The sequence below is a fragment of the Aotus nancymaae genome, unplaced genomic scaffold (genome assembly GCF_030222135.1).
Source record: "Aotus nancymaae isolate 86718 unplaced genomic scaffold, 86718_ANA_hifiasm-v0.15.2.pri h1tg000025l, whole genome shotgun sequence".
NCBI classification, from domain to species: Eukaryota; Metazoa; Chordata; class Mammalia; order Primates; family Aotidae; genus Aotus; species Aotus nancymaae.
The window spans coordinates 29,428,558-29,447,352 of NW_026988438.1; the positions used below are offsets into that span (position 1 = coordinate 29,428,558).

Below are 18,795 nucleotides of genomic sequence, written 5' to 3' on the forward strand. Positions count from 1 at the left end.
TTGGGAACAAACCCCCGGACACCTGGGGGCCTCTGGTGACTTATACAGTGCTAGCTGGTTGCAGGGCTCACACGCTATTGGGCTAAGATCTGTCTTTCCATTGACTTCACTTCTTCAGAGTGGCCCACCTGATCGTGGGAGAAAGCTGGCCCTGCATTTGCTGTAGACCTCAGGCTTGTTTTAGTGGGCATTTATTATTCCCAAGATTTTATTGTTATGTTTAGAAAACCTCCAGGCTTGTGAGCCTGACTCTCCAGGTAGAATCCAGAAAAGTCCAATTTCCAGTCTTCCTTGTAGTGAGGACACAGCAATCCAATGGTGTTACGTGAGACTTTGATTCAGAAGTGGGCAACTTGAAAAGGACTGAAAGTGGGATCTGATTTGACAGAACAACAGCAAACCTCTCTGCTTTCAAAGGTGGCAATAACCGTGAGGTCACGTCCCTGGCATGGAAGAGACATCACTGGGGTGGCAGCAGCAACAGTGGCAGCAGTTTTGTCATCAGTCATGTGGCACGATATGGCTTCAGATACCTTTTCTAGTTTCTCCAGCCTTAAGAGAATTCTATGAGTAGCTCAACATCTTTTTCATAAACTCCTCTTCAGACTTGGCCAGAATTATCTTCGTTGCTAGCAACTGAACATTATGACCAGTATGAAAATGGACACTGGGATCGTGACAATCAACAACTTTGAGGAAATGAGGGTTATTTTGAATTGGTTATCTGGTCTGGCTGAGATTGATGGCTCAGAATATCCAGAAGTATTAGGGGACGGGACCCTGGAAGCCAAGGATGTACCTGTAGTTACCTGGGATGAAATGCTCCCTGCAGTCAAGGCTTTGGGATATCTGGTAGGCACTCCTGAGCTACAATGTGAAGGTCATGATTCCACTCAGTTTCCATGACCCCTGGAGATCCTTTGAGGCCAAGACTTCTAATTTACTTTCTGAAGTCCATCCTAGGCTCACTCAGGCCCACTCTCATATTTCTCCTTTGGAATCTTAAAGGCCACTGGGCCTTGTAGACTAGATTACTCTGGGATGATCAAATTTGGGGCAGTAGTGCTTTCCCCTTCCACCTCCTTTCCTCCCTTCCCTCCACTTCTGCCAAGTTACAGCCACCAGGAAAAATGGTAAAACATTTATTGAGTCATCTACAGCAGTGTGACATCCTTAAAATCCTGGACAAGATTGTGAGCACAGCATTAATGGCAGCAGCAGTAGCACTAAGGTCTGTGGGGCTTGTCTTTATCGTGGGAGATGAAACCCAGGCTGGTCCAGCTCCCATGAGTGAGCCAGGAACCATGTCAGATGCCAGGGGCTGCACCACTCTAGCCCTGACAGAGGCAAAGCTACAGAAGACAGACATCAGACAAGACACACATGGCCAAGTACAGACACATCCCAAGACTAAGTTCAGAAGAAGGAGGAATGGACACAACACCCACTTGGGAAATGTCCCAGATCCTTGAAGTTGACTCCCAGGGCAGTGGCAAGGAAATGCTGCTATCACTCATGTGGAAGTATGCTCACTCTAATCCCAAAAGAAAACTGAATGAGCTGATGCAGATGAAGCTAGAATTCTGTGTCCATCTGAGCCCTCTGGCCTCCCCCTTACTCCTGATGCTGGTGGTTTTACAAATGGGGCAAATGTTAACTCAGGAGGGCTCGAAGCAGTAGATAGACAGCAAGGAGTCCCTTTCAGCCGTCTTCATCCCAGTAAAAAACCCCCATCTGTATAGTTTCCAAAATCTTTTCACATACAAGCCATCTAATCTCAACCTTATTCTTGGCCTGTGGGGCTAACAATGCCAACCATGTCCTCCCCATTACTCAGAAGGCTGAGGCCCAAAGAAGGTAAGCCCTGGATCACAGAGCAGATGGCTAAGCCCAGGTTGAAAAGTAGGTCTCCCCATACCATGCTGACTCCATTGCTTCTCCTGCAGTAGAGTCCTGGACAACCTTCTGTCACCAGAGCCCCTCTCCTGTGCAAGGTTACATACATACTGCATGGCTGCTTTGAGTGTCACATTCTGCTCATGTGCAGGGCTGTGCATATATGTGAGCCACTTAGGGTTATAAAACATACTCGATCCCACCATGGTGGCAGGCACCATGCTGTTTTCTCTCATCAGCTTAATGGGGAGGTTTGACCTACAGATCTCCAAGTTTCCTCCCAGCCTTAGCATTTTGTAAGCTTCCTCAAAGACACGGGCAATTAGTCAAGGTCACACAAGCCAGGAGCAAAGCTTGAAGCCCAAGTCCCTGCTCCTTGCTCAGGGCTCTTCTAGCTGACTTCCATGGTCCCTGGGCTCAAGGAGGACTTTATGATAACAAAATATTAATACTTGCTGGCTTCATCTTGGAGTAGCCGTGAAGGAGGCAAGAGTGTCCCTCAAAGAAAGAGACTCTTTGAGCTTTCCCTTCCATGAAGAGTGAGGGTCAGATGAGAGAGGTGAGTGGGCATCCTTGATGGGGATTGTAGATACAGGTGTCTCTGAAGCCTCGGGCTTGGCTCTAGCTCCCTGGTCCTGCTCAGCAAAGAACCCAGCTTGGAGGGGCTGAGTTAGAGAGGAGTCACTGTTAAGCCACTGGATGTGTCAAGCAGGGTGACAGAGCTACACACTGGTTCAGAGACTGTGGCTTGGCATTTAGTGGGGAGTCATTAAGTCTGCAGTGCTAGGGGCCGCCACAGGGCCACTGAACCACAGCCACCCACATTCCACATTCGGACCCCTTCTCTGGCTCCCTGACAGCCTCAGCATCCTTGACTTGGAATCCCATTTCCTCCAGGATGACAGTCCTTCCCTGACACTCTGTGCCTACTCCCTTGCTGGACAGTCGTGACAGGGAAAGAGAGATTTCTTCATCCCAAGAATGGCATTATATATAATCCCAATTCAGCCTCCTACGGGTGAGTTTCATCCTTCAGGATTGCACAGAATGAGAACCCCCTTCCCAGGAATAATCCTTAACAGGGATGGAGTCTGACAAGGCTGTTCCTCCCCAGCCCCACTTTTCCTGAGTCTCTCAAGCTATCTTCACATGACAGGATTTCTTAGCCTTTCCTGGCCCAGGCAAATACCACAGTTCTGGGGCCCATTTTAAGTAGATAGCTGGTGTTTAGATGGAGTTCCAGAGATGCTTTAGGCTATATACAAATCATCTAATCTTATTGCCCATTTTACAGATTTGAAAACAAGGGTCAGAGAGGGAAGAGTTTTACACAGACCTTATGCTGTCCCCCTACTGCCTGTGACCCTGAAGGCCAGAACCTCCTGGAACATTGAGAATACATCAGGTACATCTGCTCACAAGACTGGCGAAAATTCATTCAGACAGAAAAACCAACCAGCCAACAGGAACCAGCAACCTCTATGAGGACACAGGGCCAGGGCTCAGGAAGCAGTACAGTGCATGGGGTTCAGGGTTGATTTTGTTTTTGCTATTTTGCGACGATGTCTCTATAATGCCAAAGTTTCTTCTTCCACAATGAAACAGACCTGCTGCTGGGAGTGATGATGAATGAATGGGGTCCATCCCCAGGGGGCTGCTCCTTGGATCTGGAGGAGGCACCACATTCCAGCCACGTATATATGACTGTGTCTATACGTCAGGCCCAAGGCACCTGCTCAAATGTCCGTGACCTAGTTCTTCCAGTCCACCAGCTTCCACTGTGGTGTTCAAATGGAAGGGACAGAAGGTCCTTTTCTAAGAAAGGGAAAATAAATGGCATTCTGTCCATCCCTCTAAACACACACACTCATCAGAACCTAATATGAGGCACAACGATGCATGCCCTTTTACCTGCCTTGGCTTTGAACTGGAAAGTCATTTAACTGTACAGGGCAGGGAGCAATGTAACCACCGTCACAGCAGTCTGAACCCAACTAGGGTAGAGTGTAGTTTCCTGAACCCCAGTCCATGGCTCCTTCCAGGCAGCCCAGTCCCCTTAGCAGTGTCCAAAGTGCAAGATGGCCACAGAACCCTTGCTTCAGTAATACACACTAGTGCAGGCGGAGGGGATCATGAGGTCAGGTGCAGGGTAGAAGGGCCACTGCACACTCCATGATCAATCTGAGTCACCAAGCATGCCCGGAAAGGTCAGGTACCTCCTTTCTTCCTCTGGCTTTGCCAAAGACCCAGGGACTTACTTGACTGGCCAAGGACACGGGCTTCTCTCTAAATTACAGCAACAAGAGCCTTTTCCAGCCACTCTGAAAGCCTCTCCAGAAACATTTTCCCAAGTCCCCCAGGCCCCTTCCTCTTTATAAAATGAAGTAACATCCTCTTCCACTCAGTCCCCAAGCATTCCAGAACATCATCATGAGACAAGTCTGCAAACAGAACTTGGACAGGTGTAACACCAAACGCTAACGTGGAAAACTAGGCCACACAGCGACCATGTACTCCAGCACTGCCCTCTACCTCCACAGCTGGGCACTGCCCTATTTTACCTTCTCAGGCTGAGGGTGTGCAACCTGCAGCTGGGGGCCCAGGGGCAGGTGGTGTGGAAAGCAAATGCCCCATCAGAATGGGCATGGTGGGTGTGGCTTCTCCTGACACCCTAGCAGCCCATGGTGAGTCAAGGTCAAGGGCATATAAGGGACATCCTTGCAGAGGTCTCGGATTTCAATAGTTGAGTCCAGGCCCAAGGATCCTGGTATCTGGGACACCTCATCATCCGCGGGGGCGGGGGTGGGGGTGGGAGATCCCTGGGCCCCAGACTGAGGCGCATGGAGGCAAAAGGTGATTCAGGATTCACTGATATCACAGGCAGGCGGCTGGTTCATCCTAATCATGGCTTTGACTTAAGGAAAATGGGGAGGGGAGGACTCAGGGACTCTCTGTGGTGGGCGAGGTTGGAAACAGCTTCTGGAAGGCATCCATGGGGGTAGGAGAGGTGAACAGGAGGTGACCAGAAGAACCCCGCCCATCTTGAGCTGGGGTTAAAACAATGGAGATGGCAAAGGTTTTCTTCCCTGGGTCTCCCAAACTGTGTCTCTTTCCCAATCACAACCACATTTCTGGCTCTCAGCTCCTCTTGGATCAAATAAAAAGCACCAGAACTTTCCCTGACCTACAGACTCCCCACCCAAACTGAAGTCTCTGATGAGAAGAGCGTTGGAGCTGTCCCACTGAGCTGAGCACCCAGACACCAAGATGCTGGGCGAGTGCCAGGAGATCTGCACCAAGGGGCGTTCTGGCCACCCGAGCTGGCCCTCTGCTAGGCTTCAGGGACTTGGACCCAGGACTGAGAAGAGCCCCACGGTGGCATGCACACTCGAGGGGTCACATCCCAAATCAGATGATGAGGGGGCTCTTGGGGCAGGTACCACCCAGCTCCTACAGGCAAGCTCTCTTCAGCCTTAGCTCACAAGGCCTCACAGCTGGGGTCAGGCCATCACTGAGGCTGACCGAGACGCAGATGGGTGGAGCTGAGACCTGGCTGGAGGTGAGGAGGGACACTGGGGCAAAGGGGAAAGGGATGGGACAACTTTTCCAAATTTGAGGAGTATTTACATGTCTGGGGTCAGGGCCCAGGGGACCACAGTGGGTGGGACCAGTACCAAAACAAGGAGGGGGCAATCCTAGTCTGTGCCCTGCCTCCTTCTCCCCCTCAGGGAGCCAAGCTTCCAGCCCAGGGCCTGCCCAAGGGGAGGGAGGAGGCGCGAACATGCGTGGGCTGGCGCCTGCCTGCAGCCCCAGCCTGTGGATGGAGGAGAGGAGGAGGGGAGGACGGCTCAGGTGGCCAGGTTGTCAGCAGGGAGACCAGACATGCGGATTTGGGAGCTGCTCTTGCTCAGGATGGAGAGCTGCGTGCCCCCGTTCACCCCACTGCTGGCCAGAGACGGGTGTCGGTGCTTGAAGTCCACAGCGAAGTAACGGTTCACCTTCCAGCTTCGCCATTTTCGCTTGATCTCCGCTTGTACCTGTAGGGAGCAAACTGGGCAGTCACTTCCAGGTAGACATCATCTCCAGCTTCCAGGCCCTTTGCTGGCCTGGGGCCCTTCCCAGGCTGGCACTGCCACCCCCAGCACCCTTCCCACTACCCAGTTGGAACCTGCGGCCCTCAAGGTCTCCAGTGGGGGCTTTCAGCAGCTGTGAGCAGGCTCTGAGGAGCTGACCTGAACAGCCCTTCCCCTGCCACTTTCTGAGCAAGACTCTCTAACGGCTTCCTGTTGTTTTCAGGCCAGGCAGAGACTTGTCCATCGGGTCTTTCAGGAAATCTTTAGCAAGCAGGGCAGGCAGATCAGGGAAGGATCGCCACTCTTGGCTGAGCCGTAAGAGTGGGCTATACATCAGAATCACCTGTGAGGGGGGCTTTAAAAATTCCAGATGCCCAGGCCATACCCCAGAACAATTACATCAAAATCTCTGCACAGAACCAGACATGGTATTTTTTTTTTAAAGCTTCCCAGGTGACTCCACTGGGTAATCAGGGTTGGGAACCGCTAAATAACGAACCTCTCTGGGTAAACCCACCCAGGTAGCTCTTAGCATGGTGAGTGGGGGCCGTGCCGAGTCTCAGCCTCCATGTACTTTCTCAGCCAAGTACCTTTGTGCAGTGTACAGACTGCACAACTGGAGGCAGTGCCTGCACCCACCCTCTCCAGTTCTAGCTCCTGCTTCCACTGCAGGCTCTGAACAAGCTACACTTCTGAGCAATCCCGGCCACTACCTGCAGGGCCCTTTCTGCCTCTCCTTGTCTGTCCTAATCGGATCCTTCCATAGGTTGTCTAGGTGATCACAGAGCTCAATCTCTTTGTTCCTCAGATGCAAAAAGTGGGAGGAGCCTGGCAAGGTGATGCAGCTATGACCCAAGCTCTGGTGCAAAGACTCCTGCCTACTCTCAAGCCCACCCTAGCCATTCAGTCCCCACCCCTGCCCCAGCACCTCTGTTCTGGGTTGTGCTCAAGGGCTTCACTGCAACAGGCTACAGAGGGAGCCCTCGGACCACAGCGCTGGAAATGGAGTATTACTAGAAAGTTCCAGGTCTCTCCCTGGGGTCTCTTCCAAATCCTCAGTTTCCACTCTACCAGGGGAGTTTGGGCCTGGCTAGTCAGCCAGCTGGGGGCAGCCCTGAGTGCTGGACAGCTCCTGGCTCAGCAGCTCGGCCTAGCACAGCCTCATGACCTGTAGGTCCTGTGTCCTGTGCCCCCCCCCCCCCCCGCCTTACTGTCAATTCCTCCTCACCATGGAGTGTGTTAAGGGAGAGGACCCTCTCCAGGAGATTTGTGCTCAGCAGAGCCGATGCTTTTACCAGGAGCTTTGCTCTTCAGGTGGGGCCTTAACTGCACAGCAGGCAAAGTGGGACAGATTCCAGCACAGGGTGTGGGTGTCAGGAGGCCCTGGCACCACACAATGCCAGTAGCTGTGTGAGCAGACCCTCCTATCAGTGCTGGGAGCCTGGCAGAGCCCCCTCTGGGGAGTTAGTCCCATGTGGCCAACAGGTGGCTTCCCCATCTGCTCCCCAGAAAGCCCCACCCCCACTGCAAAGAAGCCAGAGGGCCAAGGTCTTACCTCGCCATTCAGAAAACAGTAGAGAACAGCCACCACAAAGCCCTGGGAATAGAGAAAATGAGCCTGAGGATGCTGGCAAAGGAGCTTCTGAAATGCTGTGTGGGGCATGGAGGGGGTGACACCAGGAAGCAGAAAGACACCATGACCTGGATGGGGGCACCTGCCCAGGGGTCTGCGGTAAGATGAAACACTTCTACTCTGCCAATATGGGCACATCCATGAGGCCACGTGGCTGGTGGCTGAGTCCTGTCCCACAGATACATTCTAGCTTTGGATTTCACATTCCCTTGATCAAATTCTTCCCATTCCCAAAGGCCAGTTTTACCCCACTTTCTACAAGAAGCCTTCCCTGAATGCCCTAGAATTTCTCTTGGCTCCAAACCAGTCTGCAGGCTTCTGAGGGTAGGACCCTTCCAGGACAAAACAGATCTATGCCATCCTTGTCTACCATCATCTCCCCAATCTGCCCTCCCTGGGCCAGATACTCATACACAGCAATGCAGAACCCCACACAGAGTGAGCAAGTACTTCGCACAGAGTATGCACTTAGCTATTCTGTGTTCTTTAAATCTCACCAAACAAAGCGGGAGCATTTTCTTGAATACTGCAAATTAGTTCCCTGCAATCCCTGTGCTCTGTACTGTCGCTTGAAGGTATTGGAAGAATGACAGTTCAAGGATTCCAGAACTGGTCAGCGAGCACAGGGACAGGAGCCCTGGGCTCTGACTCCTGGGCCAGGGCCTTGTCTATGAGCCCACAAGGCCAGTCTCAGGTGAGACCCATGCTTAGTCCCACTAGACTAAGAACCTGGGCCAGGTTAAATGGCCTTGAATTAAAATGGTAGAAGAGGTCAAATCAGATACGGAGAGTAACTTTCTGACCATCAAGATCAAATCCTAATTCAAACAGCTGGCTTAGGGAGACGTGCTTTATCCCTGGACACTCCAGGGAGTTGCCCCTGCCTTCATCCGCCCACTGCTGCTCCCGCCTGCTCATTCCTCACCGTGATTCACCTAGCCCCTTACTCATTTCCAGTCTATTCACTCCTTCCTCCAGGCACAGAGGCAGCATTCTGCCCGCTTCTCATTCCCTCACTCAATCATGTCTGTTTGCTCATGCACTTGGGCAGCTTGCTGGGCTCTCTGCTGGGGACCTAGATGTGGGTAGGATAGAACTCCAGGGGTGCATGGCCTAGAAAGCTGACATCAGGATGTGGACACGCTGGGCTCTTGAAGCCACTCCACCCTGCACCCCAGGCTGCTGGGAGGTACCATCTCAGGTCGCCCAGGGTAGGGGCTGAGAGCGGGGTCAGCTGGCTCAGGATACTCAGATGCAGTGATGGCCAGACACCAGTGTGTCTTCTTTCAGGAGCCCCAAGGGTGGACAGCAGGCAGGGCTCCCTCATCGCCTCTACTCTAGTACTCATTTCACAGTCCAGGTTAAAGAGGCTCCAACACCACCTGCAGGTGAGCAACCCAGCCCTGGCTCCCAGTGAGTCCTGCCCTCCCCACGGGCCACACCTACCTGGAAGGAGCCCAGCCCCAGCTCAAATACAAGTCTTTCCCTTTTGCTGACATTCTCTGGGGAGAAGGCGAATACCGTGTAGTGGATTCCGAATAGTGGGATGAGCAGCAGGGTGGACCGGGCCAGCCGCCTGTCGGGAGAAAGCAAAACATCTGTTCTGGGCACTTCCAAGGCTCAGGGCCAGAGCCATGGAGGGCAGAGAACTCGGCCCCAGTCCTTTATTCTCTCCCCGAGCTGGGTCCCCTGTCCACAGACCCCTCAGCATTCTCTTCCAGTGCAAGTGGCCTGGTCTGCTAGGACTCTCTGGGCTATTGTGGGTTGGGGGGCATCCCCAGTCTGCAGGGCACACAGTCAGCAGCCTGTAGAACCACTGAAAATGTGCACATGATTTACAAGGACCCCTTGTGTGACATGTAAAACCCTTGGGAAAAGCAAAATCAGGACAAAACACAGGGATCAGACTGAGAAGGCTTGAGGGAAATACGGGGTGCTCGGGCAGAGCAGCCACTCTCCTGTTCTGGAAGGAAGCCCCCTGTGCCTAAGAGGAGCAGCCGTTGATGGGCCACAGAGACAGTTGGATTTTCAGAGTCTGGGGCTAGCCCAGACACTCACCAAGTGTTGGGGAGGTGCCGATGACAGGGAGGGAAGGAAGGCACAGTGAGTGGACCACAGAGGAAGAAACTCAGGAGGAATCCTACGAGGAACTTACTGACCCTGGGCATCAGCAATCTCCATCTGGGCAGGAGGAGCCTGTTGCTGGGAAACTGAGTCAAAGGTGGAGGAGAATGTCTGCTCTGAAGCAAGCCAGGCACGGGAGGAATGGCTAGAGAGTATCTCCTGAGGCAGCTCTCCTGGGGCTCCCCTGCCTGCCTGCCTGCCTGCCTGCCTGCCTCTGGCCCTAGGCTGACAGCAGGGTGGGGCTCTGTTCTGAAGGCACAGGGCCACAGAAGCCCACAGCTAGGACACTGGAACCATGTGAACTTACGGGACCTGCTCTATGGGGGGGGTGCTCCCAAGGGTTCTCCCAGAGTGGGCACACTGGCTCCTGTGGGTCTCCCCAGAGAAGTCAGCCCTGCCCTGCAGATGTGGCCTGCCCCCAGGTTGCACCCTGCCAGCTCCTCCAGAGGATCAGCCTCCCCAGCTTCCATCAGAGCTAAGTCCCAGGGTATGGACAGCAGGCATGAGGTAGCCGTTTGATTTGGGGCAATTACACCACATGTCCCTCTCTCCCTCATCCAGCCTTTCTGGAAGAGAATGTTCTATTGAACATAGGAGCTCTAGAGGTCTAGAGAAGCCGAACTCTTGGAGTCTGCATGAGGCCCTTGACTTCCTAGCTTACACTGAGAGAGGAGGAGGAAGGAAGGAGAAGACACGGAGGAGGGGCAGCCCGAGGAGATCTTCAGGCAGAGGAAGCTCAGCCTGGAAAGGAAGAAGACTGTGACTGTGGGTGCCCATCCCTTCCCGCCCTGCTCACAGACAAGGGCCAACAGGATCTGAGCAGGTCTGTGCTGAGCCCAGATGTGATCCTGACCGGTCCATCCTCCTAGCCTTCCTGTTATCTGTCTGTCTCTGACTGTAGCTCCCTGAAGGTGGGGATGGTGCCTCATTTATCTGGGGCAGGGAGCTGATGCTGGGGAAATGCCTGTTCCATGAAGAAATCCATACAGCACACAGGCCTAGCATGGGAGCCTCAGCATCCTCAAAACTGAATTCTTTCTTGGGCACTCGGGTCTTGTTCATCTCTGGTTGCCCGTGCCTGGCACCAGAAGGCAACAAGGAGTGTTTGTAGAAGGAATGAAAGTCAGGAATGCATAGGAAAATGGCCAGAAACACAGGGATATGGATGTCTTGGGGACTCCTCTGTGGCCCTAACCATAGGGGCTACTTTAAAAAAGGTGTCTAGTGAAGGAACCCAGAAAAGGAAGCTGGCCTCAGGACATGCCTGTGGCCCCTGCCTTCCTCTTCCTGGCCTCCGTTCCCACAGGAGGGACCATTTCCAAGTACTTGTCCCTGCAGTCTGAAAAGGGCCCTGGAAACCAAGAGGTCAAATCTCTGCAGCTTCCATGGTGGCATCACATGGGATGGATTCAGAGTGTGAGAAACTGTGACTTTTCGGGCCTTTCCCAGCCGCAAGGTGGGTGCAGGGATGGTAGCGAGGGCATCCCACAGCACAGCCTGAGGCCAACACTTTTCCTCCCCAGCAGCCCTGCAGCAGCCCCAGAACAGTCAGGGACTTCTGGGGAGTCAGGGCATTCCGGTGACCCCTTTGGCAGATGAGGCAGTAGGGACAGACAAGGGGTCTCTAGAGCCCGGGGTTCTGGGACTGTGCTTCTAAGTTGACCGAGGTCTTGGAATGGGAACATATGACGTGAGCCACCATCCATAATGACACAGGGCCCAGGCCTCTGTCCTCCTGCCCTGAGGAGCCAGCAATGGGCAGAAGAGTCCTAAAATACCAAGAAGGACATCAGAGATGCCCAAATTACAGTGGGCTGCCCAGGAGGACAACGGCACCCTAGTAAAAGAGACGTCCAAATTGAGTCTGCTATTCCAGCCATAGACTCCTTGGGGCAAAGTGCTTAGGATTCCCTCTGTTCATTAGGGGGTCCTTGAGTGAGTGATGTCATCTCTCAGCACTTCAGTTTACTCATCTGTAAAATGGTGGTGATACAAGGACCCAGCTCATAGAGTCGTGGGGATTGAGTGAGTTAATGCTGACTCACAAAGTGCTGTGAACACTGGAGTGAAGTTCCCTTCCCTGTGCAGGGGAAGGTCTATATGAACTCAGGCTCTAAGACTCTTGGAAATAATTTTGCAGTTGAAATCACTGAAGCTCAGAGAAGTTGGGGACTGAGGACGACCACACACCAGGTAGCAGCGGCGGAGAATGCGGGGCTGCTGCCTCCTCAGGAAGCACCCACAACTGCCACAGCTCCAAACCCACACCCTACCCACCCACCCCATGACCACGAGGCTGCAGAGAACTCACAAGACACACAGACACCAACATGCAACAGCTGGGAATGGGTTGGGGCTGGGAGGCACAGGCCGGCTCTCCACTCTCCTCCAGCAGCGGCAGTGGCAGCATGCGTCCCCCACCCCGTCAGGACTCCCGGCCACAGCCTGGGACACACACACTTACAGAGTAATGGTGGACAGTTCTGACATCTTGCAAGAGTGCTGCTGAGCCCGCTGTGGCTTGCAGTAGCATTTCTGCACGCAGCTGCTGGGTGTGACAAGATTAGCACTTCTGTCAGCTGGGGGGCACCAGGCAGCGACTTCTGTCAGCTGGGGGGCACTCAGTTTACAGGGAAGGCAGAAAAGAGGAAGGTATGGAAACAGGGCCAGGGCAGTCATGTGGAGGAGAATGAGGGAGCCGAGGGCCAAGACATGGGCAGCTCGGGACAGAGAAATGCACGCCTATACGTGGACATGAGTGTGCATGGCCGCACACGCACATACACACAAGCACTCACACTGGGGCCAGTGATAGGTGGGTGGGCTTAGAGGAAACGTGTATTCAGAAGGTGGCCTGGGCTGGGTCTCACAGGGAACCAGAGGCTGCCTCCAGAGTTGGCTACAAGCTTAGAGCACAGCCTCGTCCCACTCAAGATGAGAACTGGAAACTCACACTGCGGACCTTCTGCACTGACCAGCACAGGCAGCCTGAGCCTTGAATCAGGCCAGTTCTGGGCTTGGCTGTGAAGGTCAACTTGGGTGTCCACTGATCTTTCCCCTCTACCCACTCCCTCTCCCTCTCCTCTGGTCCATAACTTCCTCCCCCTCAGCGCCCCCAGCAACTCAGAATCGGCACATAAACAGGGGGCAGAGGTAAGTCAGATTGAATGGATTGTTCACTCTTCCAGACCTAAACTATTCGAATACAACAGCCACTACCCGTATGTGGCTATTTGAATTTAAATTAACCAAATTAACTCACATCCACAGTTGTCCTGGCCACATTTTAAGGGCTCAACAGCCACATGGGGCTAGTGGTTATCATATTGGACAGCACAGACATAGGGCACTTCCATCACTGCAGGGAGTTCTATGGGAGAGTGCTGGGCTGGACTTCTTGAGAAAAGTTGAATGGGCAGGGACTGAAGACTGACAGGAGCACTGCTGCATGGCTTGCAGGAAAAAAACCACCTCAAGCGGTGGGGAGCCCAGGCTGCAGTCCTGCTCTACATTCTCCTGGGTGGACCCAGGCCTTCCATCTCCTCAGGGAGGTCTCTCCAGCCCACGTGGTCCTGCTTGGGCTTAGGCTGGCACAAGCCATGGACACTTTTCCCTTCTCTGACAGATGTGTCAGAGGTAGCTGAAGAGTTGTGTCATCTTTTCCGATTGCAAGAGAATAGCCACTTTGCTGACTTTCCCCAGGTACCACATGGCTCTGAGGTTCCTGGTGCTGGCCAGTGAATTAATAAATCAGATTGGACATGATGCAAATGAGGACAGATACAGAGACCACAGCCTTGGCATTCAGAATGTGCCTTGTGTGATTCCAACTCCTTAGAAGTAAGCCTGAAGGTACCTGACAGGTGGTGACGTGTCATTTTGCTAAGGGCAGAATTTGTGTCACACTTCCAAGATGGGGCAAGCCCAGGCCCCCCTGCATCTGTGCATAATGGGTTTGGGGTTCTCATTCAATAAACAGCACCTTGCAATTCATATCCCACTGTGAGGTGGGCACTACAGATCCCCTTTTCCAGAACAGAAATGCTGAGGTTTCGTTCGATGCTTTGCTGCTCTGACTGCGGTCCCCAGACCAGCAACACCAACGCCACCTGAGAGCTTCTTAGAAATGCAGAATCCCAGGTGCCACCTCAGACCTGTGGTCAGAATCTGCATTTTAACAAGATCCCTGGGGGATCCACATGCATGCCAAAGCTTGAGAAGCGCTGTTAGGTGGTATTCATCTATCTGAGAAGGTTCTTCATGATTCCTCAATGAATGTCAAAGGTCTGTTTCATACACATACAAAGAGACCGACTCAAATAAGTATGTTTTTCTCAATCATTAAGAGCTTAACTGGGTATACAGAAATAGTAGCTATTCTATTCTTCAAATTTGTTATCTACCTTGCCCAAGCTGAAAAGTTAGTCTCAGGGTGGGCGGAGGGGCTCACGCCTGTAATTCCAGCACTTTGGGAGGCCGAGGTGGGCAGATTTCCTGAGTTCAGGAGTTTGAGACTACCCTGGGCAATGTGGTGAGACCCCGTCTCTACTAAAATACAAAAAATTATCCAGGCATGGTGGCAGGCTCCTGTAGACCCAGCTACTTGGGAAGCTAAGGAGAATGGCTTGAACCCATGGGGCAGAGGTTGCAGGGAGCCGAGATCGCACCACTGCACTTCAGCCTGGGCGACAGAGCAAGACTGTCTGAAAACAACAAAAAACTTGCTTAAGTTAGTCTCCCCTATGGCCAGGAACCCCTCAACCTTGGCTTGGGTAAACCACAGAAATCAGGGTCCAAGAGACCCCCAACTTCAGCCATTGCCTCCTACATGTCAAGCTTAAACTCTCCAAATTCTAAAGTTCTCATTTGCAGCCCTGCTTTCTTTAGCTTCAGATTGTTCCTGTCCCTCTTGGACCCCAGATGTTTCTATGGCGCAAACAGACTGCTCTGAAAGTATTCTAAGGACCATTTAGTGACAAGTTCACTGGGAAAACCTGTACCTGGTGAAGTTGTGTGGCTCTGATAGGGGTGGGGGAGGGCAGATCAAGGAGCAGCTTGGGGGAGGACTAGCCCTGGAGGGCTCTTGAAGACAGGTCTAAGGAAAAGCCTTTCCCCAAACCTTCAGTGGCTCTGCACAAAAGGACTGATAGAGAAGAAAGAGAACAAATCATGCAGAAAAGCCAAAGACAGGGGTGGGAGAAGGAAAGATTTCAGAATCTCTGAAAAGTCAGGGCAATTAGGGAAAAGAGAAAATAAAGTCAGGAAGAAGAGATGAACCTAGACTGGCTGATGTGATAAATTCTGAGCTGGATTCAAGAGAGGATAACAGCTCAGGCAAGGGTGTTGGGTGGGGCTGTCTGGAGAGCAGAGCAGCCTGACTCGGAAGGTGGGAGACCCAATTACAGGTGCAGGGTCCATCTCCATGTCTGCAACTCGGGGAGCCTTGGCCTCCAGGACTGGCTCCACCATGGCTTCACTGTGTTGTCCACAGGAAGGTCACAGCCATTTCCATGTCTCAGCACTCACATCTGTCAGCCAGGGATCCGGCACATGGTTTCTACGAGGGCCAAACTCCAGAAATGCTTCCATAGCCCTCGTGTGCAGGGCTAGTTGGGCTATAGCCCTGGGAAACACCCAGAGGAACGCTAGACAGAGACACCTGCAGGGAGCCCTTTGCAGGAAGCATCCCTGTCTTCTTCATGTCTGCAATCCTAGGGATCAGTATGGTCTGGCCACGTGGTGGTCCACAGAATGTGGCGGACTGAGCTGAACACACTCCATAGGATCTCTCTTGATGCTAAAATGCTGTGCACCCCCAGAGCCCTGCCCAATCCGAGAAGTACTCCCTACCACACTGGCACCCCAGCTAGCAGCACAGCTCACAGATCTGGGGAACTTCCTGCCCACCACCACCCCCTTACCAACCACGAGGACAAGCCACCCCTCCATGCTCCCAGCCAGCCTGGAGTGGTCCCAGCTGGGAAGTCTGGGCACCTGAGTTCAAGGTTTTGCTTGGCAACTGACTGCTGGGTCATCTTAGGTGGTTCCATTTTCCTTCTCTGGGCCTCAGTTTCTCTTTCTGCAACATGAGGGTAATGATTGACTGCTGCCAGCCCCTAACATGAACTTTGAGCATCGGGTGCTCCTTGGCAGGGAAGGAGGTGCGTGGAAGTGGAAGATGGAGCCTATGTGCACTAGAAGGCTCTGGCTGTGGAGGAAGCCTAGACTGAAAGCTGCCTGCCTGCACTTCTCTCTGGCCCCAGCACAGCCGCCTTCAGAGATGTGTGCATCCTCCCCAGTGGGGCCAAGGATACCCCACAGGAGTACAGATGGGTTTTCCCTCCTCCACCCAAGCTGCAGCTTCCAATGCCTATCTTCCAGGCAGGAGGCCCCTGGAGTAAAGCCGGTTCACTTCAAGGCAGGGGGCCGAGGCCCTCACTGAACAGTCAATGTCTACCCTGGAAGCCTCACCTCTCCCCTTTCTGAACCAGTTACCTGCTCGCAGAGGTCAACTCCAGTTAGGCCAAACCTGCCTGAGGCTGAGTGCAAACCCCAGCTGAGGGCTAAGCCCTCACCCCTGCCCCAGACCAAGTCAACCCTGAGCGCATGCTGAACCCTGGCCCAACCCTAATGCCCACTGCCCAAGTCCTGTCCCCAACCACTCATTCTACGGAGCATCAGGTCAGGGAGGATGGGTGGCTCAGTGCCACTGTCCCCCTGTAGAGGCCCCAGATCCCAACAGGTGCTTCTGAGGCTGGGCCAGGAACACCGTCTTGATCTATGGAGGACAAACCCTTATCACCTGAGCAGCTGGAACCAACCTACAGGAAAGGGAGTGAATGCTGGTCTGAGGGCACAGGCAGGGGGTCCTCTCGGGCTTTCTTGGGGACTCGCGGGTTTAAATTTGTTCTGGAAACAAGAGGAAAAAACCGGAGAGCTGTTGTGGGCAGATCTGAAGGGGCTTCTTGGTCCCACACATAACTCTGGTACCCAAGGGGACTCCGGCACAGCCTTGGAATCTCCTTCTGCCACCAATCCCTGCCCTCTCCACCTCCCCTCCACCTGGCATTCTCCCCTCCTCCCAGTGCAGACACCTCCCAGCTCAAAGCCAGCTCTTCCAAGCACTCTGGGCTGAGGGGGCTTTCACATAGGCTAGAACCAGGGACCTCTTCTTCCAAGAAGCCTAATTTTGTACACTTGTTTAATGCTATCTTTCCATCTGTAAATTCCTTGAGGACAGGAATGATGGTGTTGTCCAGCTTGAAGTGAAAGGCCTGCCTGCACCATAGCCATGGCTTCCTCCTCCTCCAGGCTTCATGTCACTTCACTGATAACTAGTTCCCTCAGCTGTAAAATGGTGATTCTATTTAACAGTGGCTTACCTATTCCACCAGATTCACTGGATGTTTGCGAGTGTTAAATGTGTGTGGATGTGGTCATGAACGTTTCCAAGTGCTATACAGTTCTCAGCAGCATGGGTCAATTGGATTACTACTCACATTGGCTGACAGGGTCTCCTTGACCCTGGAAGCACTCAAACATACTGCTGGACTTAATGGGATCAAGCTGATCCCCTCTCCTGTGTGGGAACTCCCACTTGGCTCACAGACTTCATCCACGTGAGATTTTAATCATGGGTGCTCAAGACTAGCAGAGGTTTGGCTTTCTCTAAAAAAAAAAAATTTGCTGAGATTGCAAAAAGATATTTTTTTAATGCCAGAAGCAAACCAACTAGCTGGTTCTTTTAAATGTCCCAGATTAATACAGTACTTACATGTATAAACCATGTGCTAATTACAAGTTGTTCTTATCTATGCATTAGGAAGACCTAACAAGATTCAAGCTCCTGGTCTGTGGAAAACCTGAAACCTTAGCTCACACTTCTTTCCCACCAGACCCTAGGGGTTCTTGTTGCCCAAAGCAGAATGTCTGAGCTGGCGAAGTGTGTTCAGCCTTCAGTAGGGTATCCTATTTAGTAGGGAAAGCTGAGAGGACCCCCCAGAGAAGACATTGGGGGTACTCATTAGAACAAATCCCACCAGGAAGGGGAGGAAATCAAGACCACTAGAGCTCAAATGAAAGATGAGGTTGACTTAGCTCCCTGCCAGCTTCAAATATGGGAGACAACTGTTAGTGTGTGCCCCAATCCACACCCAAGCAGGAGAAACTGAGGCCAGACAGAAGGGCAGTGTCCAACACTAGACAGGAGGCGAGGGGAGCAGCGGAGCCCTATTTTGTAAATCCTTGAGATGAAGGCAGGAGTGATTTCTCTAGGGCAGGTTCTATAGTAGCAGAGGGCTGGCCCCCCACCTCACGGTGCAGGGCCTCTAAGACTTTATGACTTACATTGATGAATAATTTTCTACTATATAATATATACATATAAGCAAGAATTGAGACAGGGCTGAGAGAGAAGTGGGAAACTTGCAAAACATGAAGAAAAACAGTAAATGGACAGCAAAAAAAACTTACTGTCTAATGTAATGTAATCATTGTATAGGCAGAGAAAACTTGGCTGAATATCCCAGGCCCTGTGCTAGTCCTCCACCCCTAAGGAAGGGCTTCCACACGGGGAGGTACCCAGGCTGAACAGACTGACAGACCAAGAGCAAGCTCCTCCTCCCTGAGGAAGCCCCAAGGATCCTTAGGGAAGGATCTGGGATGTGGTCTCTGAGCAGTTCCTGCCTCTCCCTCTAGGAGAATGGCTGAGGGAAGGGGTCCTGGGGAGCCCTGTACTGGGATCTCTCCCTGTCCCACTTGTCATCTACTGGGCAGCCATCAAGGTTGTGACCCCAGGTTGGGGTCTCTGATGAAGGCAGGACCATGCACCCAATGATGCACCCAATGAAGATACCTCAGCTCCTCCTCACCCACTTTCTTCCGAAGGAGCGGAGGAAGCCACACATAGGGCTTTTGCCTTACCAAGAGATGGACCCCAGGGACTGCCCTCAGAACCAGAGTGTGCCCATCCACCCCTCCAGCAAACCACAGGGGGCCACCAACCTTCCTCCCCAGCATCAGAATGTCCCCATACCCCACACAACCAGCTGGTCATGTTCCCATTCACAA

The 18,795-nt window shown here is 52.7% G+C and overlaps 1 protein-coding gene across 3 annotated transcripts in view; it reads right to left on the reverse strand.

The window, feature by feature from the left end:
- Positions 1-1,126: 1,126 nt before the first annotated feature.
- The window catches only part of ADCYAP1R1 (ADCYAP receptor type I), a 47,038-nt gene continuing 29,369 nt past the window's right edge, over positions 1,127-18,795 (reverse strand). Inside the window, exons 13-16 of one of the 3 annotated variants that reach the window (XM_012475135.3) lie at positions 12,191-12,271; positions 9,049-9,178; positions 7,525-7,566; positions 1,127-5,933 (exon numbers count right to left, since the gene is read on the reverse strand). In XM_012475135.3, coding sequence (XP_012330558.1) covers positions 5,745-5,933; positions 7,525-7,566; positions 9,049-9,178; positions 12,191-12,271 — 442 coding nt within the window. In that variant the 3' untranslated portion in view covers positions 1,127-5,744. Of the gene's footprint in view, positions 5,934-7,524; positions 7,567-9,048; positions 9,179-12,190; positions 12,275-18,795 lie in introns of all 3 variants that reach the window. The other 2 variants (XM_012475134.3, XM_012475136.3) reach the window with 2 other exon arrangements.